The sequence below is a fragment of the Trichosurus vulpecula genome, chromosome 4 (genome assembly GCF_011100635.1).
Source record: "Trichosurus vulpecula isolate mTriVul1 chromosome 4, mTriVul1.pri, whole genome shotgun sequence".
Classification (NCBI taxonomy): Eukaryota; Metazoa; Chordata; class Mammalia; order Diprotodontia; family Phalangeridae; genus Trichosurus; species Trichosurus vulpecula.
The window spans coordinates 161,337,084-161,364,661 of NC_050576.1; the positions used below are offsets into that span (position 1 = coordinate 161,337,084).

General features: G+C 47.1%; 1 protein-coding gene across 1 annotated transcript; it reads right to left on the minus strand.

Moving 5' to 3' along the window:
- Positions 1-1,347: 1,347 nt before the first annotated feature.
- LMNA (lamin A/C) lies at positions 1,348-26,549 on the minus strand. Its single transcript, XM_036755283.1, has 12 exons — positions 25,962-26,549; positions 9,802-9,958; positions 7,864-7,989; positions 7,402-7,572; positions 7,063-7,188; positions 6,252-6,472; positions 5,879-6,101; positions 5,407-5,514; positions 5,166-5,285; positions 3,673-3,765; positions 2,727-2,993; positions 1,348-2,469 (listed from the first exon to the last, which is right to left on the minus strand). The coding sequence occupies exons 1-12, from the start codon at positions 26,315-26,317 to the stop codon at positions 2,443-2,445; spliced, it is 1,995 nt and encodes a 664-aa protein (XP_036611178.1). The 5' UTR covers positions 26,318-26,549; the 3' UTR covers positions 1,348-2,442.
- Between the last annotated feature and the right edge of the window lie 1,029 nt (positions 26,550-27,578).

A 27,578-nucleotide genomic window follows, 5' to 3' on the forward strand; every position in this document is an offset into this window, starting at 1 on the left:
GTAGGATGTTGGGAAAGTCATTTAACTTCTCAGGAGCCCCAGATAACTCTCAAAGACATTAAGAGGCAGAACAGTTTCCCATAGGCACTGATTGAGGAGGCTTGCTTGCTGGAAGTTCCCAGTTCATCATAGGGATGAACATCATGGATCTGAACCAAACAGAGATAGAAACAGTTCCTGTCATTTTATTAGCATAGGGAACATGAGGAAATTTCCTCTATCCATGTAGGTGGGCACTTTTTCTGTTCTTAAAAAATTAAGAGTACTGAGAATTAATTAAATTAACTTCTCCCAAGGTTGCTTAGCTAGGACATGGAACCCAGGTTTCTTGTCTTTGAGGCCAGTTCTATAACTGCTATGTCACTCTGCCTCTCCTAGACCAAATGATAAAAATGGATACTTTAAGATTTTGGAACTCATTTATGTATGTTATCTCATTGAATGAAGAAGCTGGATATAGAGATGGTGTGGTGAAGTAGAGAGCAGGCTAGATTGGAATTCTACAACTTATTACTTTTGTGACCTTGGACGTATCAATTCACCTGAGCTTCAATATCCTCACCTATAAAAAGTGGGGGGAGGTGGACCAGATGACCTCTAAGGACCTTCCCAGCTCTGAGTCTGGGGAGAGGGAGGGAGAGAGGAGAAACAGCAAAGTCACTGCTTCTAGCTTGAGTAGGGAACTAAAGGTATTTGGACATTAAGCATCCTTTAGAGCAGGAGTGCTAAGCTTGGGGTTTCTGAATTTTTAAAAAACATATTTTGATAACTATTTCAATATAATTGATTTCTTTCATAGTACCCTTTATTTTGTTTTATGCATTTAAAAACAGATGGCCATTTAGGTCTATGACACAAAAAAGGTTAAGAACATATGGTTTAGTAATTGTGGGCCTTGCCAAATAGGCTTGGAAAGTAACCCGCTAGGCTTTCTTTCCCTCACATCCCTCAGTCCCAGGGATGGTAGCTTTTTGACTCCACTTAGCCTTTTAGTACCAGGATCTAGGTTGGAGGATTCAAGGTCAAGGGCTGACCTTGTCGGTGACTACTGGGTCTGTGGGGCACAGTCTCCAATTCTTTCCCAGGCTACCTTCTGCCTTGAAGAGAAACATGGAGGAGTAAGTATAATTAAAGTGTGTTGGTTGTGAGTGTACTGTGTGACTAGAAGAAGGAGGGGGATATTAAAGTGGACACAACAATGTGGCATTGAGGATGCTTGGACAGTCACACTTGGTCAAGGGTGTGAGCATTGATGGCAACATATGTGGTTCCCTCCATCAAGTTATTCGTAGGATGTGAACTTGACTCTTGATGCCCCATCCCAACAAAGGACACCACACACACAGGGACAGAAAAGTCTAGTGTATTGATTTGTTGGGGTTGGAGGGAGAAGGGGAAATAGGGTAGGAGAAAGCAGATGGGTTGGGGGTAAGGGGCAAGGGGCTCCTTAGTGTTTGCCAAAAACCACCTGAAAAATCTACTCCTCCACCCCACCCCCATCCCCACACACTCCCTTTTCTCTTTGGGGGCTAGGATCCAGGTAGGTTATCTTCCCAGCTCCTCCCCCACTCTCTTCCTCTCCCTTCATCAACCTTCAGAGACATAATGGAGCCCACCAATCTTAAAAGCAGGTGGAGAGCAGAGACTCAAACCCAGCACCTCCCCTCCATTCCCCAATCCCCTCATTCCCATCCCTTGTCTAAATAAAATGCAGGTAAAGGCACTGTAGCTGGGGGCTAAGCAGAAGGCAGGAGGCAAGAGTGTCCCCAGAGGACACAGAGAAGCCTCAGCAAGGGGAATGGCCAAGTGCCCTTTCTCCCAGCATGCTGGCCACCCTTGGGAGAGCAAGGAAAAGACCCTTGTTCCTCATAGGACAGAAAGCGGCTGGGCAGGTGACTTTTCCCACCTGCAGATCAGGCACCATTCAAGAGGGTTCCTGGTTATATGAGGGGAGGAGGATAATGAAAACAGAAGCAGCCAGCATCAGAAAGCAAAAACTAGACTCCCTAAAAGCACCTCTCCCCCCTTGGCCCCTACAGGAAACCCTCTTTGGCTTAAAATGTAGGGTTTGGGGTTTAGAGGAAGGGAAAGGGAAAGGGAAAAGGGAGATAGACTACTATCTGGAAAGAGGGGACTATTTTTTTCTTTTGTTTTTCTTTTTTTTTTCTTTTCTTTTTTTTTTTGCGCTTGTGTTTTTCTTTCAGTATAAAACCACTGTAGAAAATAACTTCTTTTAGAAAAAAAACACAAAACACAGGAAGGGGGAGCAGAGAGGAGAACAAAAACCATAGAAGGGTTATGGGGTTTTGTTTTTTGTTTTGTTTGGGGTTTTTTTTGGCTTCAGACTCTCCCTCCAGGAAAGCAGGAGGGAGAGAAAATTGGCATGAAGTGGGAAGAGGGAACAGACAGGGCTGCTGGATTCTCCCCACACCAGGTTCCTGGTTACATGATGCTGCAGTTCTGGGGAGTCTAGGAGAGAAAAGAGGAAGGGGAAAGGTGAATAGACTCCTGGGCACCTTCTCTCCCTACCCCCCAATATTGGAACAGGTTAACTCTTACCCACCCACCTCCTCTCTGGGGGAGGGACAGGGCCCTTATTCCCCTGGGGATGGAAGCTCTCTACTGTTCCCAAACTACATAAAAGCTTCCATAAGGCCTCTCCCCCAGATAACCAGGAGTATGAGGGGTGGGAAAGGGAGGGAAGAAGAGGGAAGGAGATGACTCACCTGGGTTCTAGGGCGTGAGTTCCCTAGGAGGTAGGATCGGGTAACCAGGCTGTCCCCAAAGCCACTGCCCCCAGTGCCCCCAACACTTCGGTAGCTTCGAGTAACAGTGACACTGGAGGCTGAGGAGGCAGAGGAGACAGAGCCACCAGCCCCGGCCCCGGCACTGCTCCCGGACTTGTCAGCTGGCTGCCCACAGGTCCCACACAACACGGTGCGAGAACGAAGGTTGTACTCGGCCGGGTCCCCCGAGCCACTGCAGTGGGCACCCTGGGGAGGGAGACAAGACTCAGGCGGGATGGGGCGAGTCTGGGATGGAGAGCAACAGGCCCAAAGTTCCTAGACTTCCAGCCATGAGGCTAAAAAACATAAGGATCTCTGCTCCCTAAAAGACTAGAGAGGCCAACAGTGGCAGAGCATGAGAAGGTAAGGCAAACCAGGTAGGCAGGGGGACTGCCTTCAGAAGGTAAGGAGTCCTCATATAAGAGAGGAACCAGAGATTAAGAGTCTGGCTTTGCCTTAGCTACTCTGAATGGCTAAAGGGATGAGAAACAAGGAATGAAGTAGAAGACAGAGGGACCGAATCAGGGGCTGCCTATTGCTCTTATCTGCTGTTCCTCGTAGCCCTACCTGAGGAAAATCCAGGTCTTGCCCACTGCCTTGCTTCCCCTCCTCTGGGAACACTATGTGACACCAGGACGTCTTCCTCTCCCTCCCTCTCTAGGACACCCAGACACTTGAGTCCCAGGTTTGAGGCATAAGGGAGGAGGAGAAGAAAGGCCAGGGCAGCTGTGTGAGGTTATAAAAAAAACTCTTTAATGAGAATGTACTTGGCATGGAAAGGCCCAAGGAAAGGGTTGGCAGGGAGTAAGAGCACCCCTGTGGGTTGGACAGGGTGCCTAGGCTGAGGGCCACCTGTCCACTTGGCTCAGCGGCGGCTGCCACTCACGTGGTGGTGATGGAGCAGGACTTCTCCATCCTCGTCCTCCTCATCATCATCATTGACAGTCACTGTGCGTACCAGCTTACGCATGGCCACCTCCTGGTGAAGGGAGAATGGAGATGAGGTCAAGGAACGGGAGGGGGTGTCCATCCCATGGGATTAAACATCAGGCTTACTTTGCATGACTCCTTCCTTCTGTTCAGAGTTTGGAATACCATCTCTCACCCTTTGGGCCCCCCCAATCTGCTCTCATCCTCTCTAAGAACCCTTCCATCTGTTTCATTCAGTACACATTTATTGATCACCTACTGTATATCAGTAACTATATATGTATACTACACATAATCATATATAAAAAACTATGTATGTATACTATCCTCTTTAAGAACACTTCTTTATTTTAGTTTCATTCAGTACACATTTATTAATCACCTACTGCATATCAGTAACTAATACATATGTATATATACATACACATATACATACATACTATATACATATATATTATATATATATACTACATAAAACTACTACATATAAGTAATGGGGCAGCTAGGTGGTGAAGTGGATAGAGTGCCAGACCTGGAGTCGGGAAGACTCATCTTCCTGGGTTCAAATCTGGCCTCAAATACTTCCTAGCTGCATGACTCTGGGGCAAGTCACTTAACCCTGATTGCCTCAGTTTCCTCATTTATAAATGAGCTGGAGAAGGAGATGGCAAATCACTCCAGTATCTTTGCCAGGAAAACCCCAAATGGGGTCAGGAAGAGTTGGTCATGACTGAAGCGACTGAAAAACAATGAAATATAAGCAAACCACTGAAACTACAAAGATGGAAAAATTATATAATCCCTGCTCTCTCAAGGAGCAAGGAGGTCTATACAAAATGTATATAAGTATGCTAGAAGGTAAACTTTACTGGGGCAAAGGAGGAGTCTAGACAAAGTGCTCTAGTAACAGCTCAGATGAGAAATTAGATTTCTCTCTGATCTCTTTTCCAAAATTGGATGAATTCTATTGCCCCTACCCAATAGTTGTTTCTGCAGTCTGACTTCCACCCCTCCTACAGCAGTGAGACCCCACCTCCCATGGCCTCATAATTCTAGTACTTTCCCTCTGTTGATTGCTTCCTGTTGAGCCTGTCCAGATCTCCTTTGTACCTAGTTATCTGCCGGTCATTTCCCTTGAACTTTCAGGTTCAAGGACAGGGACTGTTTTTTGTTTTTCTTTGGATCTCCAGCACTTAGCGCAGTGCCTGGCACATAGTAGGCATCTAATAAATGTGCAATTACTGAGTTACCGACCCTTTGGGAGGTAATCCTCTAAATGAAAACACAATAGAAAAAAACATATACAATGCCATAGAGAAAATTGACCACGAGGGGGCGATCTTGTACAACAAAAGAGAAAGCTGTGTGAGAGGGACAGAGGGGTATACGTGTGTGTGGTGGGTATGCATGTGTGTGAGAAAAAGAGGAGGGGGGGGGTGTACTCCTCACCTCTCCAGTGGCACTGATGAGTGCTGTGCGAAGGCTGTTTCCACAACCCCAAGAACTCTGAGCCTTCCACACCATGTCAGTGGGAGGGCTGTGGGTAGCTCCTGCCCCTGAAGCCCAGATCTGAAAAATTAAACAGGGCAAAGTTCACAGCTGATTCTCCCATACACTGCACCAGCGTCCCAACCTCCCTCCTGGATTTCCAAAAGAAAGCCACCCAAGTATGTAGGGCACCCCCACTCACCGTCACCACTTGCCCAGCCTTGAGAGTGAATTTAGGGGGAAAACGATAACTCAGCAGGGGCTCATCTCCATTCTGGCGCTTGATCTGCCAGTTACCCATGGATTGGTCCTGGAAGAAAGAAAGGGGTGGGGTGGGTAGAGAAAAAGTCAGAGGAGGAGGAAGAAGGCAGAGAAAAGCAGAGGGGGAGAAGGGAAGCGAGTCCACCTACTGATTCCCCACTGTCTTTGCTCCTTTATGCCTAGCCTTGACTCTGAAGTGTCTGATCTTACATTTCTCCCCGTATATTCATCTTTGAAGTCTATCCCATTGTTTATACATAGCAGCACCCTATCTCCATGGCCCTGAGTTACAAGAGACTGGGACCTGGGCTCTCTGGGTTGCAAGGTCCTTGGGGAAGCACGCATGAGGTGTCCAAGTTCCTATCCACCCCCTCTGCCCAGGTCCCGCCCCCTTTGCCCTCGCCTCCACGGACCTCATTGGACTTGTTGCGCAGCCGCACGAACTTGCCCTCCTCGTCCACCTCCTCTACAGCCACTCGACCGCTGGTGCGTGCATGCTGCGAGAAGCTGCTTCGGCTCTCGCTGGTCTCCAGCTTTCGCTTCTTGGTGGCGCTACCCCCACTCTGGGTATGGGATGAGTGAGATGAGGTCCGGCCCCTGCTTCGCTGAGACGTGGGGCTGGGGGACAGCCTCAGCCTGGCATAGGGGGAGGCAGATGAGGAAAGAAGGAGAGAGGAAAACAGGCACGTAAGGCCCAGGGCTCAGGCTGGGAATCTTGGCCCTGTGCCTGCCCCCAGACCATCCTCCCCAGCCTCCTGGCCCCAGCTTTCCTCTTCCTAGCCTCACCTCTCCTCCTCTCCTTCCAGGAGTTTTCGGTAGGCGTGGATTTCCATGTCCAGGGCCAGTTTGATATCCATCAGCTCCTGGTACTCATCCAGCTGTTGCTGCATCCTTGCCCGCATCTCTGCCATCTCCCTCTCTTTCTCAGCCAGCAGCCGCCGGCTTGTATCCCGCTCCCGGGCCAAAGCATCCTCCAGATCGCGCAGCTTTGCCTCCTTAGCCGACAGCTATTTGAGGAAAAGAGATTCTTGAGGATCTAATGAGCTCTCAATAGGGATCTGAGATCCCAGTGATGAAATCCATAGATACCAGGGATTAATTGTGTTCCCCTTTGTGGTAAAGGGTCAGTCTTTAGGATCTCCAGGAATTCCAGCTAATCCCAATAGGCTGACTGACTTCAATACCACTTCCCACAATGCCAGGAAATATTTCAAAAGGTCTAACAATTTCAGTTGCATTCCACAAGCCTTTAAGGAACTAAGTGATTCAGATAGAAAATGAACTGATCCCTGCTACTCTCAAAAAAAAAAAAAAAACCCAACATGCTCACCTGTAGCTAAAAAATCCCTGGCCTCCATTCTGAAGCCCCAGTTGTACTCCCAGAACCTGTGTTTAGACTCCTGTTCCCATGCACAGACCATCCTGGTCTAACTGTATCCTGTCTCCATCTGTTTGGAAGCTCCTGAGGAATTTCTCTCTTTCCTCCCCTTTCTCACTGTTTTACCCTGACAGCTCCAGGGGGCAATTTTTCCTCCCAGCCATTGGTGTTTCCATCACCTCCAGCCTCTCAATCACCATTCCTGCCACGGGGTAATACCTGCTTCTGGAGCTGGCTGAGCTGGGCAGAAAGGCTATCAATGCGGATGCGTGACTGCTGCAGCTCCTCGTGGGCAGCCCCCACCATGTTGCTGTTCCTCTCGGCAGACTGCCTAGCGTTGTCCAGCTGGTGGAGAAGGGGTGGAGAGAAGAAAGCAGTTAAGTTAACACTACAGAGGCATGGTGAGATGAAGGGGCAAGAAAGCTGTTGTCAGGGTGGAGAGTGGACAGTTGTCATTGGCCAACCCACCCCTCCCTTCCCATGCTCAGAGGACAGAAGAAAAGGCTTTCCAGAGCAGGAAGCCCACAAGAGCCCAAGGGAAGGGGGTGATTGGGGCACCTTGGCAGAATAGGTCTTCTCCAGCTCCTTCTTATATTGTTCCACTTGTTCCTCATGTTGAGCCCGAAGATCCTGCAGGGCATCAGCTAGCTTGTTCTCAAACTCCCGCTGCTTGCCACTGTCAATCTCCACCAAGCGAGTCTCATGGCGACGTTTGGTTTCACGAAGCTCCTAGGGAGTGGAGGGGAGCCAGGGGGGCAGGATCAGAGTCAGTGCCAGCCAGGCACACAACCACAGGAGCCCAGGTATCAGGCACCCTTCTCACACCTCGGCAGTGGCCCCACTCCAGGCGTTCCACCTCCCCACCCTCAAACCCTGCCAACAAGCAAGGTTTCCTGGTGACCCAAGCAGTCAGGTTCTCAGACTGTGCCTTCTAAACAAGCCCTGTGCTTAGCTAATTGGGAATCCCCGTGAACCACGCAACCCTTGCCCCTGTGCATCTCTGGAGTTCTGGGCCCCCACCTCGCTATAGATGTTCTTCTGGAAGTCCAGCTCCTCCTTCAGCGTCTGCAGCCTGTTCTCAGCATCCACCCTCCTCAGCATCTCATCCTGAAGTTGCTTCTTGGCCTCACTCAGAGCTGCCTCTAGCTGTGGGGAGAAGGAGAAAGGAAGAGAGGGAAGCGTCATAAATCCTTAAAAGGGATTTTAGATCACTAGAACAGAGGTTCTTACTCTCTTTTGTGTACTGAACTTCTTCAGGAGTCTAATAAAGCCTAGAGGCCCCATCTCAGAATATATAAATGCATAAAATAAAATACAGAAGATTCAAAAGAAACTAATTATTTTGAAATAGTTATCAAACTTTAAAAAAATTAAGAACCCCTAATCTAAAACAACCAATTAATGAACAAGTAAGCACCTACTTTGTTTTAAACACTGGGGTATAAGCATAAAGAATGAAACAATCCCTACTCCAAAGGAGCTTACAATGTATCGGGGAGACAAGTACTCAAAAATACAAAGTAGTTAAGTATACAAATATACAAACTAGTTAAATACAAGGTAGCTTGAGAGGAAGGGTGCTAGCATTTAGGAGGGAAACAGTGTTAAAGTAAGGAAACTAAGCCTGGGAGGAGGGCAGTTAGAGCCAGGGCACACAGACTGGTCTCCCATACTCCCAGTCTAGTATGTTTTCCACTGTACCACATGACCTGCCTATCTCTTTCTCCTGCAAAATGGGACGTAACTACATGTCGACCCAAGGTCACCTAACTAGTATGTGGCAGGGCCAGGAGTGGAAGGCGGAAAGAGATGAAAGAACTCCTTTTTGGACTTTAGACTCTAGTCCCTCCTTCCTTTCTGGTTAATTAAGAAAAATTTAAAAACAATTTTTTTTCAATTAATAACACTCTTTTTTCTCCTTTCCATTTTTCCCATTACAGGAAAAGAAAAAAATATAACAAATATGAACAAATTCTCAAACTGGCCATGTTTTTTTAAAAAAAGTCTCCCTCTACACCCTGAGTCTATCACCTCTCTGTCAGGAGATGTTTACCATCTCCTTCCATTAAGCACACACTCCTCCTAACCTCAGTGGGGGGGGGGGGGGTGATTCTTATTCTAGTGTTTAGTAAGAGTTGGAAATGCATCTGACACTAGTTAAGGCTACATTGGGATAATAATCTGTTGTCAGTCAAGTCTCTGCCTCAGAAAGGAACTGTGTGTCGCAAGGACAAGAGAATGCTGAGTCAGAAGGCAGTGCCCCAGCTCTGCCATTAACTAGCTAAGATGAGCTTGGGTTGCTCGCTGAACTTTTCTGGGCCAGTTTCCCTAGCTTGTAACATGAGGATAGGAGGAGATAATAGATAGGAAAGTGCTTTGGAAAGTAAAGCACATTACATAAATGCAAGGTATTATTAGGACAATTACTCTTGTGTCCTTTGCACACCGTATAATTAGTATTAAATAAATATTCAACTCCCAATTATGGCTTTTGTGTTCTGCTTAGTAACACATAATTCCTATACAGTGGAAACATGGAGGCCAAAGGAAGAGGAGTAGAGTCAGGCATGGGCAGAACAAGTCTGTTCCACAGGTAAACTGAAATGAATTTCAGATTTTTTTACTTCAGTGCTACTCAGGTAATTAATGAGAACTCGATGTGCCCCAGAGAAGTGTATTATTAGAAGACATTATTCCCTGACCTCAAAGAACTTTAGAATCTAGCCGAGACAAGATACACTTGGAAACATTCATATCTCTTCTTCCCCTTCATGACATAACTGAGAGGTGATTATTCTTGTGTGTATCTCAGATTGGGAACTTCCTGAGGGTATTAGGTATAAAGTAAGCTTCCCTGAGTTGGAGAAAGGAGTAAGAATGGGGGCAAAAAGAATGGAAGGAGGAGGAAGTATGTGTATTGTAGCTACTTGTAGAGCCCATAGATGGAGATGGTCTTACCTTGGCTACTTGGCCCCGGAGTTCGTGCACCTCACCATCTAGAGTACGCTTCTCACTCAAGGCTGTGCTCAGAGCTGCTTCCTTGGAGTTAAGCAGGGCCTCCAGATCCTTGAGCCGGGCCTGAGCTGCCAGCAGATCCCCCTCCTTTTTGGAATTGCTGGATAGAAAAGAGAAGAGAAGGTAAAAGAAGGCACTGGACAGACCAAGGAAACTAGGATTGTCAGATATGGCTGGATCTTACATGGAGCCCATGAACTGACAAAGTGGAGAAAAACAGAGTGCCCTGAAATATCTCAGCTCGGCCACTTATATATTAGCTATGTTGACGGTGGACAAATCAGCTAACCTCTCTGTCCCTCAAGCTCCTCACTTTGTAAAATGAAGGATTAGAGTAGATGCCCTCAACGAACCCTTTCAGTTCTATCAATAACGTTCCATGATATCACATCTGTCCCCCTTTGAGTTAGCACTAGACCAACAGCTGCCTCTTGCCTTTCCACATGACACCAGCAGAGGGCGCCATTGGCCGCACCATTAATTGGTTCCTACCTATAACAAAGAGTTAGGATACTGCCAGGGTACCTCCCCTCCCTCCCCTCAAACCCTAACTCCAGGGCACAGTCAAGATCACTCAGGTCCCATGAAACATTCCACCTCTCCCATGACTCAGGGGCTAGGAACGTGCCTGGGGGTTGTAGGGAGAGATTGGGTCCCATGATTTGAACTGATTCCCCTTTCCCTCCATTCTTCCTCTAAGAAACAGGGGTACCTTTGTTCCCCACCCTCCCACACAGGGCCTTAACTTTCTCTTCCTTAGGCCCAACCCACCTCCTTTCAAACCAGCCTTCCTCCCTCCCACCCTCAATTCAACCACCCACATCGGAACCCAGCCACCATGGCTCTCAAGTTATTTCCATGTCTGTTTCCAAGAGGCTTTTAGGTGGCTGCCACAGCCGTAAAGTCTGGGATTCCCTCCTCCCCTGCCCCCTTCTCCTCAATGCAGACTTAAGAACCAAAGGGAGAGTCTGGCTTTACTAGAGTTTTTGAGGAAGGGAAATCTTGTTGGAATCAACACCCCAGTGAGACCTCAGAAAACAAAGCCAGAGGGTTCTCCTTTTCTCTGCTCTAGGCAGTGAAAGATGGCTAGATTCTCTCTACTTTCCCTTTTTCCCAGTCAACCAGTTCTCTTGGGGGTGGGGGTGGGGAGTGGAGTTTCCATCAGATATCTGGGAGAACCCTACCCACCCTTCTTGCAAATAAGGAACCTCAGTATCTGGCTCCAGATGTTGGCTCTGAGGCAATTGGGTACATGTGGGTGCTTCCCTTGAAACTGTTTAGAACCCAACCTAAAGCAAATCTAGGGACGGGGGGATGACACTTCAGCTACCCCACCTTGGGGACACCAGCTATTTCAGAAAGATGGAGAAGTGGGTAGAAGGGCTCTTTTTTCTTGTTAAAAAAAAACCCAACCTCTTGGAATCCAGACTCTGAGATCCAATGGATCCTAGAGGAGGCAAGAAGAGGGGAGAAAGGGGCTCTATTGTTGTGTAGAAATTCTGTACCTGTGTGGTGTGTTTGAAGTCACAGAATTCTAGAATTTCAGCTGGATAGGATCTTAGAGACCATGCAGTCCAACCTTTTCTTTTTTCAGATGAGTAAACTAAAGCCCTGAGAAGGATTAAGTGAGTTGTCTAGGGTCATGTAGCTTGAGTCCAAGGTGGGATTTGATCTCAGGTCTTGCTGACTCCAAATCTCATGCCCTATTCAATTATATCACATTTAGATCATGGCTCTATTTAGGAACTGTGTGACCTTGGAGAGGGAAAGGAGACCTCGCTGGACTTTATTTTCCTGATCTGTAAAATGAAGATGTTAGATTGAATAATCTTTGAGTTCCTTTTAGCTCTAAATACTAACATCCTGTCTACATTAGGGCACCCTTAGGATGTAGAGGGAAAGGGTTAATAAAGAAGGAATCAGTCACCACCCCTTCCCCCAGTGCTATCTGCAACTCTTAAGCACAAGACCACAGCAGTGGGAAAAAAACCAACAAAAACATGCTCTCTACCCCGAAATGGAGAGAAGAGTCACACTTTCATTAATGCTTCTAGTATGAAAGCCCTAAGTATCACTTAAATTCACACCATAGCAGGACAGATGGAGGTTAGACTTTAGGGGAGGGCATGAGATTGGAACAGGCATATTTCTTCTCTCACCACCCGAATTATAAAGATAAGAAGTCACCCTACCCTAACCAGATCTGATTGGCCCAGGGAGAGGGACATGATGACCCTGGCAAGGAGGGTGTTGTCACTTTTGAATTTTTCTCCATCTGGGTCGTTTCTCCCCAGCACTGTTGTATGCACCTCCCAACCCACGACAAGGTGCCTCATACAATACTCATTCCATCTACAGAAAGAACTGATTTCTCCCTTCCTCATCTCAGCCAGAAAAGCTAAAAATAAAATAAAAATCCAGCTCTGGTTTTGGCCGCCATCCCGTCCAGACCCTGGCTGGGAGTACAGCTCCAACTTTCCATGACTTCAGAACTTTTCTGAAGTTGAAGCAGCTGGAGTAGAGAAGGAGGAGGAAAAGAAAAGGGCAAAACCAGCCATAAAGTGATAGAGCAGAGAATCCTTGTCTGACTCCAAAGCTACAGGGACTTGGCTTTTCCATGGGCCCTCAGGCCCAGAAGCACATAATAGATGAAATGCCCCAGATCAGTAAGTTGGATTTAAGGTTAACCAGCAGGAAGGCCTTCCTGAGACAGGACCCGGTAAAAGAATGGCAAACAGGGGGGAAGGGAGCCGTCTCTCCTCCTACACAGGTGAGGGTGAGCTGAGAAAGCTCTACCACCCTGGCCAGAAGCAGGGAGGGGAACAGGGTGATCTCAGTGGGCTGGGCTCCCTCTGGTTCCTAGGTGAGTCAGTCTCATCCGAAAAGGGTTTAGGATCCTAGACATATGGAATTTTAGAGCTAGAGATCACCTAGTGATCCTCATCACCATTTGACAGATGAGAAGACTGAGACTCAGAAAGGTAATTTGTCTAGGTTGTTTCTCCTCTACCTCTACCACAATTTTCTTGAATACTTTCGGAACAGACAAGATCTTAACACTAAAGGGAAGCCAGGGTGGAGAATTCTCACCAGTGGGCTAGGTGGGAAGTCTTTCCTTAAGTCCAATTACAATCTCTTCCACTGTTGCTCCTAAACAGTGATACTCCTGAGAAAAATGAATGAGCCTTTCCTTCTCGGTTGGGGAAGGCCTTAGTTATGGTTTAAGAGAGAAAGAAATTAGGGTATGGTAAGGAAGACCAATCAGAAGACTCACTAAGTCACACCCCTCAGAATAAGGGAAGCCTCTAGCTGAGGAAGAGAAGCTGAGGCTTCTGTGGTTTCCTTAGCCAGGCTAGGGGGGGGGGGTTCCCATCCCTTGGGAGAGAGCCACCCCACCTCCCATTGCCATATGACTCAGAGCCTGGGGAACCCACAGCCAGTAACCACAAGATGGCATCTAAGCAGCATGGACCTCCCCTCCCTTCGGTCCTGTCAGCCCACTGCCCTGATGCCACCATCTCAAGACATGGTGATTTCCCAAGTTTCCTCTGTTCCAGGACCCAGAAGTAGATCTCTAAACTTAATCCATCTCACTAGAGGTCATACTTTAGGAAACTGAAGGTAATTCTTTTTGTCCTTTCCTTGTAAAAAAGTTGTAGGGGAGGGGTCCTTCAAAGCTAAATTGTAGCTGAAGGCCTGTGGGGATGAGGAGAAACCCAAACTGCTGGGCAAAGAGACAGGTTTGAGATCAACATGCCTCAGTTTCCTCATCTGTAAAACTAGGAAGTTGGCAGAGTGATCTGTTCTAGTTCTAAATTGTATTATCCAATGCTTGTGCTTATGCTCAAGATAGACATTTGGGTATCAGGATGTGGGCAAGAGTCCAGGAGGGACAGCCAATAGGGATTTGGTGGGCACATATCCACTTCTTTTATTTATGCCTGGGCAAGAGGACTGGAAAGGGTGAGAACCAGGGGTTCCTCAAGTGACTCATCTTCATTCAGACAATACCCGGGCAAGGGAAATCCTCTAGTGCCCACAGGGGAGACCCTGGCTCTGCCCATGTCCTGGCCCAGACCCCCATACTGCTACCTCAGAGAAGACCTCTATCTAGATCCCCTTTGTTCTATTTGTCGAGATCACAGAGCACAGCTAGGAGCATCCCTTGCTAAATCTTGACAAATCTACTTCTAAAGGAAGAGGTGAGGGAAGAGGGGGGTGGGCAAGAAGAAAGGGCAGGACTTAGCAGAAACCCTATAAGCTAGAAATGAGTAGGTGGGTGGGGAGGAAGAATGTGGTAATCCAGAGATTTTTGAGTAAGGGGTAGAAAGAAGCCCACTTCAGGAGAAGGAATTGAATAGAAGGGAGGGCTAAAGCCAGGGTGGAGTGGGGGTTGGATCTAGAGTCTGCGTGAGGAGAGAATCCTGGGCACTGAGGCCTGAGGCCTAGCACAGGGCTGCCAGCCAGGGAAAAGGCGGAGATGCGGGGGCTGCAACTATGCTGAGATGAGGGACTGGAGCCAGGGAAGGCTGAGGGGCCGGGCCAGGCCCAGGGCCAGCCTCTGACCCGCCCGCTGAGTCACCCAGACCCAGCCTGGCTCCTACAGCCACATATGGAAACAAGGGCCAAGGCTGAGTGGGGGTAGGGAGCTATTGAAGCCTTACTGGCTGGAAGTGTTTGGTGGGGCCTGGGCTGGGGAGGGAGAGGCCCCCATTTCCTCTACTAGGTTGGGGTGGGGCCGGGAAGGGAGGAGGGAGGAAAGGAGGAGTAAGGCTCCCTGGGCTGGGGCTAACAAAGAGGGAGCGGCAGGGACAGACAGACAGAGGGAGGGAGGGAGGAGCCACAGAAAGAGCTGGCGATGAGCAATAAACCAACTATGCAGGGGAGACACACACACACACACACACACACACACACATGTTCCCAAACCAGACAGCAGGAGATTCTTAAAGACAGGGTGGGGACAGCATTGTGCCGGTCCATCCCTCCCCCCTGCCATACCCACACAGACACAATCCCAGACCTAAGTCTCCCTCCAGAACTTTGGCCCATGCTGTTCCTTCTTGCTGGAGTACGTGCCTTCCATCCTTCTTCTGGCTGTTCCTTCTATGCCTAGTACATATGGCCTTCTCTCAGACTAATAACAAGCCTCAGTAATCACATTTATTAAATGGTAAACTGCTTGAGTGCAGGGATTGTCTTTTGTCTCTTTTTGTATCCCTTGCACTTAGCACAGTGCCTGGCACACAGTAGGCACTTAATAAATGTTTACTGATTATTGATTAGTTTCAGTTACATAAAGTACCTCAATCACAGGCCTCCCTGATTTTTCCCCTCAAAAGAGAAAGAGACTCGAGGTCAGGAGACCTGGCTTTGAATTCCAGCTCTGACACTTAGTAGGTGTACGACTACTGCCAAGTCCTTTTCCCTCTGTGGGCCTGCTTCCTTATCTGTAAAATTGGATGCTGAGACCTGCAACACTCACTTCACAAGGCTGTTGTTTTTAGGAAATTGTTCTGTAAACCTGAAGTACTGTATTAACATGGTGTTACATCTTCTTTGTCATAGCTGTTGGTTATTTATCACTTAATTATCCGTTTCCCTGGGTGTTTCATCCCTCTTAGTTGTTTGGTTGCCCCTCCTCCCCCTCCCTGCCCAAACTAGATGGTATTCAGAACGAGGACAATATTATATATTAGCCTTGCTCCCCCTTCACACACACACACACACACACACACACACACACACACACACACGTTCCATGGGTGAGAGAGGTAGACAGAAATAGCAAGAGACTCATAGGGAGAGACAAGTGTCACACAGAAAGACAACAGTAGGAGCCAAACAGGGGGAGACTGAGAGAGGAAGAGAGAATGACAGAACCACACACATCAGAGAAAGACAGAGAGACTAAGCAAGGCACACACACATGTATACGTGTATAAATAACCTCCCTTACCATATACCATAGGAAACAAAAAGTAAGTTTTAGGGTTTATGGATTCTCTACTTCTCAGAACAAACCACCACCCGGTTTCCTGAGTGGTATGTGGCTCTGAAACCACTTTCGGGTGGGCAGGATGTGGAATCCAGGAACACCTGGGTCCTCTGCTCTCCCCATCTGTCACCTTCCCTGTGCATTCCCTGACTTCTAGATATCCAGGACTCTTCCTTGAGTGGAGAAAAAGCCTCTGGAAAAGGAGGAGGTATGTAGGTAGGCAGGCCTAGGGGTTCCAGGGTCCCAGAGGCAACATGCCATAATGGAAAGTGAACAGGACTTGTCAACTGACAGAAATTTGAGTCCTTGTTTGGCCAGTTACTACTTATGAGATGGTAGACAAATCATTTCACCCTCTCTGGGACTTAGTTTCATCATCAAACTAGGGGGTTCCACTAGATGACCCCCTCAAGTCCCTTCTAGATCTGACATTCTATGTCTCCATGATCCTATACCATCCTTACCTTTTTTTCCCTAGCAAGAGGAAGTACCCATGGTGCAAGGTCACAAAGGGCTCCCCCCTTTTGCTGCTCCTCCATATGTACAGTGTCCCACACCACACATAAAACACTGTCTATGCCACCTCCTAATTCCAAATATATGGAACATAGGTACAGAACACACTCCAGGCACCCCCAAGAGACTTCCGCAAGCATGCACTAGGTGTGGCAATCCTTCTCTACACTTCAGTTGGTATGACACTCACCAACACACCCAAGGCGTGAGGCCCCTCACATCTCCATCCAGAGCCACTAGGCTCCCAGCTGCTTTCCTGCTGCCCCCTCCCTTAAGCTAGCTAGGACTAGATGCCAGGGAGGGAAGATGGGTTTTGTGTGTTGGGGGAGGGGACAAAAGATGACTATTTACATGTTAAGACACAACTGGAGAACAGAAGAGCTAGTGGTTGGCAGGGGGCCATGGGGCTGAGTCACAGCTGCTGGGTGTATCAACGTGGCATTGTACAGAGGCTACGGGCCAAAATGCCAAGGCCCTTCATTAAGAAGCAAATGGCGGGGGCTTCTGTGAATCCCCAGCCCTCCTAACTCAACCTCCAGCTAGAGGAGTTTCTTCTCTTAGTCTTTGCTTCCTTTTCTTCCCTAACTCAGTCCTTTTATATACTCCTCTATACCTCAGCCCAAAGTCACCTCTGTCTACTTAGGCTAGAGAAAGCACTAATAGTATAATGGGAGGGGAAATACTGAAAAGGTAGTAAAGGTCAGCGATAGGTTGAAGGAGGCAGCTGTCCAAGGTGTTGAGGCTGAGGGGAATCCCCTCCCCCCAAACGTCAACCTCAGCATCCCCTCTTCAACTATTATTAACTTTCAATCTTCTGGGTCGTGGCTTATAACTCTATTAACCAGTAAGAGTACAGGAACCCTACCCCAGAGTCATGAAAGGAGGGAAGGGGAAAATCTGAGAGTTCTAGTCCCACTGCATTCTAGCCCCTGGCTTGGGTAAACACAGTGTTCCTTCCCAATGTAAGAAGAGAGGAAGGGGCAAGGGTGTCCCTGCAGCCCAGAAGCCGAAGACTCCAGAATAGTGGACTTCTAAGCCATATTCCTCCTCCCGTCCCCTTAGCTAATCTAGAGACCCAAGTGTCCCATCCTCCCCCCCACCATAAGACAACAACATGAATGAGAGGGAAACAGTTGTCTCTTGCCTCAATTCTGTCTCTCTCTCTTTTTTTTCTCCCGTATGACTATTTCATAGAAGCATGAGGCCAGAGGATTCCCCAGAGACCATTACATCCATCCTACCAGTTCTTCTAATTCTCCAAGTGCCACCTCACATGGCTGTTTTTTTTTTTCAGTTTTGACACAACTCTTCCTCACCCCACCAAAAAGACCAAGTCTTGATATTTCATTGCCAAAAAGCTCAGGAAACTAACCTCCAACCCTCACAGGAAAGCTGGAGTTTGCCTTTTAAAAAAGTACTTATTTCCTCAGCCTTCTCTTCCCCAAACTTTATAATCCCATGATCTTGACTTCTCTCTTTCCTAACTCCCACCATGACTCAGCGCTCCCACCCCTGGGATGCCAGCCAGAATTATGCCTGGCTCCAAGAGAAGAGATTCTAGTTTCCTCTCCCAGTCAGATGGAGGGAGGCACCCCCACTCCCTTTATGATCCCTCCTCCCCAAGGGAATAATAAAGTCCCAACTACCTAATATCCTAGCCTGAGGAAAAAGAATCCAGAAGCCAACAAACAGAAGGAAGGAAGGAAAGAATACTGGCCATGGAAAATGTCACCTCCATCTTTCTGCAGGGTGACCCCAACCCTGATCTATGGATACTGGAAAGTCCTTCCTGTTGTCTACCCTATACAAATCTTGCATCTGCTCTATTAACACTTCTTTTTTCTTATCCTAAGTGGAGAAAGGATGAAGAAAGACATCAGAATTCCAATCAATGCAGTAACTTTGAAACTTCAGAGCACTGGCAGCAAACATACTTCCCTCCTCTTGGCAGATAAGTAACGGACTATAGGTGTGGAAGATGGTGTTCCTTGTCAAAGATGGCAAATGGCTTGGTTTGTCTTACTATAGTGCATTTCTTTCTTGCCAGAGTCCTGAGGGGATATGAGGAGATACAGGAAAGAGACAGGTGTTTTTTAAAAGCACCAGGAGTATCAATAAAAGATTTAATTTTTAAAAGACCAACTGTTCTTTCTTATTAGCAATTAAATATCACATGAGTCAATGGTGCAAAATTATTGACGAGGTAATTAGCCAGTTCTAATCCATGATCTTTTAAAACCAATGATACTGTTAATGCTTTAACAACACATTGTATAGAAAAGTATTGCTAAGAAATACTTGGTAAATGCTCTTAGTTTTTATATTCATATTTAATGTAAATATTTTCATATTTAATAATATATAATATAATATTTTATATATAATAATTTATATGATATATGATGTATAATTACATATTACATATTAAATATATATTAAATTATTTAATATAATTTTGTGTTTAGTAGGGTCACTTCTCCATTTTAGGATTAGTTAATAATAGTGCTTTTTTTGGACCATGGACTAGGACCCAAAGTCTAAAGTGATTTGAGATCTCCACAAAGCATTTGAGGGAGAAATTCAGTATTTAACCACTTAGTAAAAATATCAGTAACTTTCTGTATCCTATAGGACAAGGGGAAGAAAATAGACAGAAAGCCTGTCTTTCCTCTGGGGAAGAGTAAGGAAGAGCAAAAGAAGGAACTGCAGTTGGGTAGAAACAGCATTAGACCTGGGAGTCAGTAAACTTTGACAAACTATGTGACCTTGGGCAAAACATTTTCCCTCTTTGGGGCTCAGTTTCCTCCTCTGTAAAATGAGATGGTCAGACGATCTCTAAGGTCCCTTCCAGCTCTAACATTCTAGCAGGGCACAAGGGCTGCTGTGAGACACGGGCATCTGAACCAGAAGCCAGCTTCTCTCTCCAGTTGTCCCAGACAGCTGTGCCTAGCTTTGACTACAACACTGAGGTTTATTGAACTGAGGATAAGGGTGGGGTAAAGGAATTCTCAGATACATTGCATGTTGAGGTCAGGGTCCTTACCCTACTAGGGCTAAAGGAAGAAATATTCTGACTGATTAGAAGAAATTTGAGCAATAGAAATGGGAAAAAAAAGTTTTCTTGTGATTCTCTTGAAATTTAAATCCTTTGCAGGCTCTAGGCTGAGGCCAAGATATGTCTTGACCAATCCATTCCCTGCTTCTTCTCTAATCCTTACATCAGGAGCAGGGATCAAGGAACCCTAAAGGGCTCACTCACACCCCCACAGTTTGAAGGGGAAACATAATCAGCTTTTGTTTCTGTCAAAGGGCATTGCCTCCTCCAAAGACAGACAGAGGGAGAAAGATGGAGCCAGAGGCAGAGAAACACCACTTCCAAGTCAGGATTCAGGAATGGTATCTGGCTAAAGGCAAAACTGGATGCAAAGAATTTGTCTATACTTCTGGCATGTATGCACATAACCCACCCAACCAAACCAACCTTGTGCCTTCACCAACTCCCACCATGTAGCTTGGCACAAATCTTGGTCATCATGCTGAGAAGCAGTGAGAAATATGGAGGAAGGGATGAATTATGGACTTAGAGAACAAGAGACTCAAATTCAAACATCTCTACCCCTTTTTAGTATGATGATTCTAAACAAGTCACTTCAGCTCCATGGGCCTCAATTTTTTCATCTATAAAATGGGGATCCTACTTATATTAGAGAATATTATAGTAAGTAAAGTCTTAGGAATCAGGAAGATGTAGGTTTAAGTCATACCCCTGACACACAGTAGCTCTGTGTGGCCATGAGGAAGTCACTTAACTTCAAAGAGCACTGACACTATAAGTTATAGATCAGTGGATCATCTGCATTGGTGGAGGGAGCATCCACAACCTGAGTTGATACATAATCAATCTGACTCCCTCCATCCTCTCTCTATAAATACACACACATGCACACATATTCTTATATATGATACATATATACTATCTGCCTCACAAGGCTGTTTTGATAAAAGAACTTTGTAAAGCTCAAAGTACTATAAAAATATGAAAGATTATAAGCATGGGTGGGGTATGGGTTGTACCACTTCTGGAGGTAATGGGACAGAAATAGGAGCATAAAGGTAGAAAAAAGTCTATCTGGGTCAAAAGGGAAAATTCTGACCCATAGCACAGTTCCAGTTCATAAGACTTCTAGCCCCTGAACCTAAAGCTTTCTCATAACTAAATACTCAGGACAAAGATGGCACAGTATGGTATAAAAAAGCATTGGCCTGAGAGCTTGGAGACCTGGGCTCTATTTTTGGTTGACACCCTACTGGCTATGTGACATTGGACAAGTCCCTTGAGATCTTGGACTGCTGCAGAAGAGGCATAACTTCTAGGAAAAAAAGGTGACTGCCACTGTACTGTCCCTTGGTCATACTATATTTGGAGTATTATGTTCTGTTTCAGAAACCATAGTTTAGGAAGGACATCAAAAACTTGGAGAGAGTCAGTTGTAGTATAGTGGAGATCCCTATCGTGTATAGATTGAACTAGATGGCTAATAAGGTTCCTCTTAACTCAAAATTCTGTGGTCATGTGACTTATAGGAGAGCAATGAGAATGCTAAAGGGCTTTAAGGCCTTGCCAGAAGAGTATCAGTTGAAGGAACTGGGGATATTTAGGCTGGAGAAGAGAAAATTCAGGAGTAGATATAATAGCTGTCATCAAGTATACCATTTGGAACAAAGCTTATACTTGCTTAGCTTGCTTCTGTAGGGCAGAAATTTTGAAGAGGCAAATAATGATGATGATGATGATGATAACCAGCTTCTACATAATTCTTTATGTTTTGTTAATTTTTTTAAAGGTTTTTAAAGTGCTTTACATACATTATCTCATTTGATTCTCATCACAACCTTGTGGTATAGATGTTATTATCAACCCCATTTTATAGATGGTTGTAAAAAAAAACCGATGTAAGGAAAAATTTAACAATTGGAATGGGATGACTTGGGAGGTTGCAGGATCTCCTTTGTTAGTGGTTTTTAAATAGAGGCCAGATGATCCCTTGTAGGGTGTGTTGTAAGTGGGGATTCTTTTTTGGGTGTGGGTTGAACTGGATGGCTTTTGAGGTCCCTTCAACTCTAAAATTCTGTGATTCTGAGAAATCAACTCTGGACCTCAGTCTCCTCATGTGTCAGATTAGAGGGTTGGACTCTATGCTCTCTAAGGCACTTTCCAACTTTTGGAATCACAGAACATTTAAAATCTTCTTAATGCCAGAGCCTCGGCCTCCTAGTCCACATAGGAGCTGGGAGGGTCGAGCAATCCAGGAAATCATCGAGCAGGAGGACTATGTCTGGAGGGAAGCGACTGTTCCGCTTTTAGAAGCCCAGGGTCTCCCCCTGCTGATTCAGACTTCCTCTTCCCCAGGGACCCTAATAGGGAAAGGGGACCCTAATGGGGAAAGGGATAAAGGGGCTGATTTTCTTCATCGAAGTCGTCTGGATTTTAGCTCTGTCCCTCTCCCGTCTCATCAACTCATAACTTTGTAAGGCCTCTCCAGCTTGACTTTGACAAGACCGCTTCAGAGCCACTTCCCTACCTAGAACTCTAGATTCTGGAATTCCTCCAAGAGGAACAACAAGGGAGGAAGACATTCCCCTCTACTTCCTATCCCTCTCTCTGAAAATGAGGGCTGGGGAAGAGGAAGGTTCCAAAAGGGGTGATTTCTCCAATGGAAAAGCTTTCAACGGAAAGAACAAAGGACATGGACTCACAAGAACAGAGTTTGAATTCAGTCTCAGACATGAAATTTACAAACTTGGGCAGCTATAAGTCTGACTGTGTCACTCACCTGCTCAAGAAACTTCAATGGCTTTCCCAGTTTGGAATTACAAAGTCTTTCACTTGTTATTTGAAGCCCTTCATAATCTTGTTCCAACCCATCTTCCTGAACTGCTGTTACATTATTCTCTTTGACCCCTCTATATTCAGAACAGATCAACCCTCTTGCTGTTCTCCTACACAAAATTCCACCTCCCCTCTCTACACTTTTGCAGTCTGTCCTCCGTGCCTATAATGTTGTCTCTCCTCATTCTTTTCTCTTTGGAATCCTTAGCTCACTCCATGGCTCAGCTCAAGTACTACCTCCTACATAAGACCTTTCCTGATTCCTCCCCCTCCTAATTATTAGTATGCTCCCTCTGCTCTGAAATTACTTCGTATTTACTGTGTATATATATTTTATTGACTTATCTCTTTATGTAGAATGTAAGCTACTTAAAGGCAAGGACTGTTTCATTTTTGTCTCTATATCCCCATCATCTGGCGTGGTGCCTAGCACATAGGAGCTTAATTAAATAGAACTATTTTGAGCCTTAGATTCCTTGTCTGTTAGATGGGATTAACAAAACTTGTACTTCCTATCTCGTAGCATTGTCAGTAAAGCATGTTGTAAATCTCAAAGTGCTCAGGAATGTAAATGATCATTATAGGGACCACTCTTGCCAAAGAATAGGAAATCTGGGCTCTTGGTTATTGTCCCCAGACACCGAGTTCCAACAATCCATTAGTCTATACACCTTCCCTTTCTTTGAGGTATCTGTTAGCCACCCTCTCCACCACCACCACCACAGGGTGGGGATATAATAAAGCAGCAACTGTGAGTCACCAATACAGCTGTCCACCATCCCCCTTCTTTCCCTCCCCCCACCTCTAACATTTTCCTAAGCTACTAATCCTGAGTATCCAAGACCCAGAGTTCCTCTAACTTTGGCTCTACTTTCTGTAAACTCAGAGGGTGAATCCTACTTGACTCAGTGGAAAAAAAGAAGGGTCTGAGGGTCACAGATATTTTAGCTGGGGGCCTTGGCTTTGCACACTTAGCAATATGAAGAGTTCCTTAGACTTGGGGTCCAGAATCTAGGAAAGGGAAGGTGTTGCTGAGGGCAAGGGCTGGGAAGGATTGGCTCCTCCTGTGGCTACCTCCAAACCTGGCCCTGAACTCTTATTAAACATTAAACCAACACTTGCATATGTGTGTGTGTGTGTGTGTGTGTGTGTGTCTGTGTGCCTGTGTGTCTGTGTGTCTGTGTGTCTGTGTGTGTCTGAGTGTGTGTGTATGTATGTATGTATGTATGTATCTATAGAGCCTCAGCTCCCTACCTCCCTACCTCAGGGGGTACTGAGCCAAATGCTTCCTTTTAGTTCAAACATCTGCCCTGCACACTAAGACATCTGTATGTACAAACAGGGAGGATAAGAAGAGTTCTGTCCCCAATCCTCTACCACCCTGGGGTGTGTGAAAGGGTACAAAAAAGATCTGAAAGCACCCTTTATCCCAGGCACCCCAACCCAGAGCCTTGAACTTCCCTTTGAAATTTACCCTCATCCCCACTGCCCCAGGGCACCCAGCCTTCTCCGGAAGCTCAGCCCCACCCCAAGCCAGGATCTGTGGGGGAAAATAGAGGCAGCTGGCTAAATATAATACATACATAGCATACACCCCTGTCTCTACCCCCACCTCCCCACACTCATTGCCATCCCAGAAGCCACGATGGGACAGCTGCAAAATAGGGAGAATTAGACAAACAGTTTCAAAATCAAGAAAAAAATGACCAACCCTCGGAGACAGACCTATTAATCACACTGTTCTTGCCGAAGAAAATAGCAGCAGCCAAAATCTTCCCTTCCCGAGGGAACTAAAATCAGGACTAATTTAAGACTCTTAACTGGTTCTTATGTATTTCTTGATTCCTTCACCTTGAGGGATCATACTCAGAAAATGAATGAGATACCCCAACTGGTCTCCCTCCTGTCCTAATTAGACATCCTCCTTCCCACTCCCTAACTAATCGGATCACATAGAGGAAAAATGGGTTAAATTATTTAAGCAAAGCCATGAGAAAAGTTGGGCTTTTTTTTTTCCACACACTTAACTAACTTGAGTTCTTCCTGGGTCAGTTATGGAATAAGATTGAAGGAGGGGAAAGGGTAGGATGAAATCTAACAGAGAAAGGGGGAGGTGGGGGGGAGGGAGGTGGGAAGGTACAAGAAATATTCTGGGAATTCTTTAGAGAGGAACAGATAAAAAAAACTTTAGGGAAAATGACTAAGGAAAGTGTGAGGAAGGGCAGGATCCCAAATCCAGATTCACTGAGGAATCTCTAAACACATTTACTGGTCTCACTAAGGAGAATTCAAATACAAGCATTAGAGAAAGAAATGCCTTAGGACTTGTGGTAAGAAGACCAAGCCTCCCCAAAGCCATTTTTTTTTAATAAGTGGGGTGGGGTGGGGTGGGGTGGAAGAGAGTAGGAGGGGCCATGGGAGAGGCTGCCGATTAACGACAGTTGATTTTCAAAAAAATTCATAATCTCCAAGCATTTTAATAAGGCAAAGACCAAACGTCAGAGAGGAAAGGGATGAACCAGATGACATAGTTGCACAAACCTCACCACAGAAAATGAAAGTGACCAGCCCAGGCAGAAAGAATGACTGGGGTCTCTAGGAAGGCAAGAAAGATAGACTCCCACCAACTCAAGATTGAACGCTCACTGAGATCAGAGGGAGCTAGGCTCAGCAGGTAAACATCTTGCCAATTTTCCTCTGAGGTAGGACATAGGAGCAGCATAGTCCAGATCGGAATCTCTAGCCATGCCCCTTTCTCTTTTTGCTCCCATGCCAGAGAGGCCAAGGACTGTGGGAACTCTGGGGGCAAAAACTTTTTTTGTTGTCTAGGCACTGTAAAAAAAAAAAATCAGGAAGGACCCAGGCAATTGGGGGTGGGGTGTATTGGGAGGAGGACATGTTATTACAAGAAGGGAGGCTTGCAGAGTCCTTCCAAGAAGGGCAACAGTGCCCGTGCTCACCATTGGCTGGAGGAGGAAGTTTCCATGCCCCCATGTAGGGGGGAAAGGGGAATCAGCAGTCTTCCAAACCTCCCCTACACCCCCACAAAAACACTGCTAGGTATTGTGCCAGGTTGGAAGCCCATGCTTGGCTAGTACACCACGTGCACAGAGACAGCCTGGGCAAGGTAGGCGTGGTGCCAATTCATGCAAGGGTAATACTTGACAGGACCCTTTCAACCACCCCAGCACCTCTAGGACTTCCTGACTGGCCAATGCCAGCTCCAGTTGGTCATTGCCCAATCTTCTCCTTCGGGCTTCAGGAGTCTGGCAGAGTCCCATCTGGGCAGGCACCCAGGCACCCTGACATATAAGTCTGTTGGTAGCGTTCTCCAACTTGCTTCCCCCACACCACCTCCAAATGCACCCATTCCCCTAGTCCCACAATCTAAACCTCACAGTTACCCTACTCAGAGGCTCTTCTGACCTGACATGTAATTAATTGCCATTTGACTCAGCCTAACCACCTAGGGGGTTAGGGACTCTGGAACGGGCAAAATTGTTCCTTCCCCCACTCTTACCTGAGAGAACCTCCCAAAAAGAAGGCCGGATGCTTTCTCTCTCCCCACCAGGCTATGCCACCTGCCGCTTCCTAGCTCTAGGGAGCTGCAGACACCACCACTGCCACCCCACCTCACCCCCCCAACGAATACCCTTTCCCTGGGCCGTATGGAGGTCCTCGCTACCGGGGCCCACTCACCGGGCTTTGAGCTCCTTAAACTCCTCCCGCACTTTGCTCAGCTCCAGCTGCAGACGGGCGCGCTCCTTGGCTACCGAGTCCAGGGTCTTGCGGGCGTCCCCGAGCTCGGCCTCGTAGGCGGCCTTGATGCCGGACACCTCCCGGCTCACCACCTCCTCAGATTCGGTGATCCGGAGGCGCAGGCCCGCGTTCTCCGTCTCCAGCGAACGGACCCGATCGATGTAGACAGCCAGACGGTCATTCAGCTCCTGCAAGTCCTCCTTCTCTTGCAGCCGCGTGATTCGAGTCGGGGTCAGCGGGGTGGAGCCCGCCGGTGCCCCGCTCCGGGTGGCACGCCGCTGCGACGGAGTATCCATGGCAGGCAGGGTGGCAGCGCCCTGGGGGCAGGGGGTCCCTGAAGATTAAGGACCTGAAGACGTGGGAGGGAAAAGGGTTTGCAAAAGTCGGGCAGCTGAGCCTCCTCTCGGAGACAGGTGCCCGGTAGGGTTCTGAGCTCGGATGCGCGACCTCCCGGAGTTGTGATCTTAGCCCTTCTTGGGTAAGTAGGCCGCCCAGTGTAGACGCGGCGCTCTTGGACAGTCTGAGTCTGAGTCACCGGGCTGTGGAGCTAAGGCTCAAATAAGCCTGGGAAGAGGGGAGGGGCCACATTCTTAAAGGGACAGCAGCATGCCCACCGAATTCTTAGGGTGGGTAGTAGGGCCTTAGGACGAAATGGAGTGGGGGTGTCCAGGCCCTTCACGCTGTCCTCCCCGATGCTCTCGTGTGTACATAGTACCTTTGATTAATGTCCCTGTGGTCTGGGTCTTGTCTGCCTGCCCAGGGCTTAAACCCTTTCCTGTCTTTCAAGAGGCTAAGAACAGAATAGTGAAAATGTGGCAGTGGGCAAAGGTTGGGTCAGGAGTATCTGGAAGGGAGAATAGGGGCCAAATAGTAGAGCTGGGGGAAGGCATAGTTAAGGGGTCCCAGGCAGGTGGGGGGTAGGCTGGTACCCAAGAAGTGACTCACTCCACTTCTCCCCATGGGTTCCCTTTCCTTTCCCTACCATAGTAACCAATGAGTCACCCTCCCCTTTCCCCCCTCCTGCCCACATCTGGGCAGCTCATTCAGCAACTAAGATTTGAGCAAGCCAGGTGTGGGGGAAGGGATGCCTGCATTCAGCTGAGGGGCTCAGGAAGCTCTGGATACCTGAGACATTCAAATCACTACCCACCTTAAGGTTCTGAATTTTTCTGACCTTTCTCCCTCCTTCCCACCCCTCTCTCTCCAACCCAAACCCAGGTTGGAGAGCAAGATCCAAGCAACCTGGATCCCACTCTGGCTATCTCCCCAAGGTTCGTAAACGAGAGCCAAGATTGCCAGCTGTTGGGCCTAGAAGATGGGAGGAAGAACATACCTAGGTGCCTTCCCCCCTCTTCAGCCCCTCTCCCTTCTTTAACTGTAGGACTTATTTTTAACTAGTAATTCAAAACAGACGCCCAGAGCCGTGCGTCACGTTGCCAGGACACCAGGGTCCCAGATTCCTGTGGTTCTTGGAGGGGCCAGGAGGAGGGGAGTTAGGCATAGGGCTAAGAGGCTAGATGCCTGAATCCCTATCCCAGTTCTCATCAGAAAGGGGGC

Excerpts from the sequence above, each read along its gene's own strand:
- LMNA (XM_036755283.1), bottom strand. The coding sequence starts at position 26,317 with ATGGATACTCCGTCGCAGCGGCGTGCCACCCGGAGCGGGGCACCGGCG. Across the intron at positions 5,286-5,406 it reads AGGCTGGGCAAGTGGTGACG|ATCTGGGCTTCAGGGGCAGG; the intron begins GTGAGTGGGGGT and ends TTAATTTTTCAG. Across the intron at positions 2,994-3,672 it reads TCCTGCTCCATCACCACCAC|GGTGCCCACTGCAGTGGCTC; the intron begins GTGAGTGGCAGC and ends CTCCCTCCCCAG.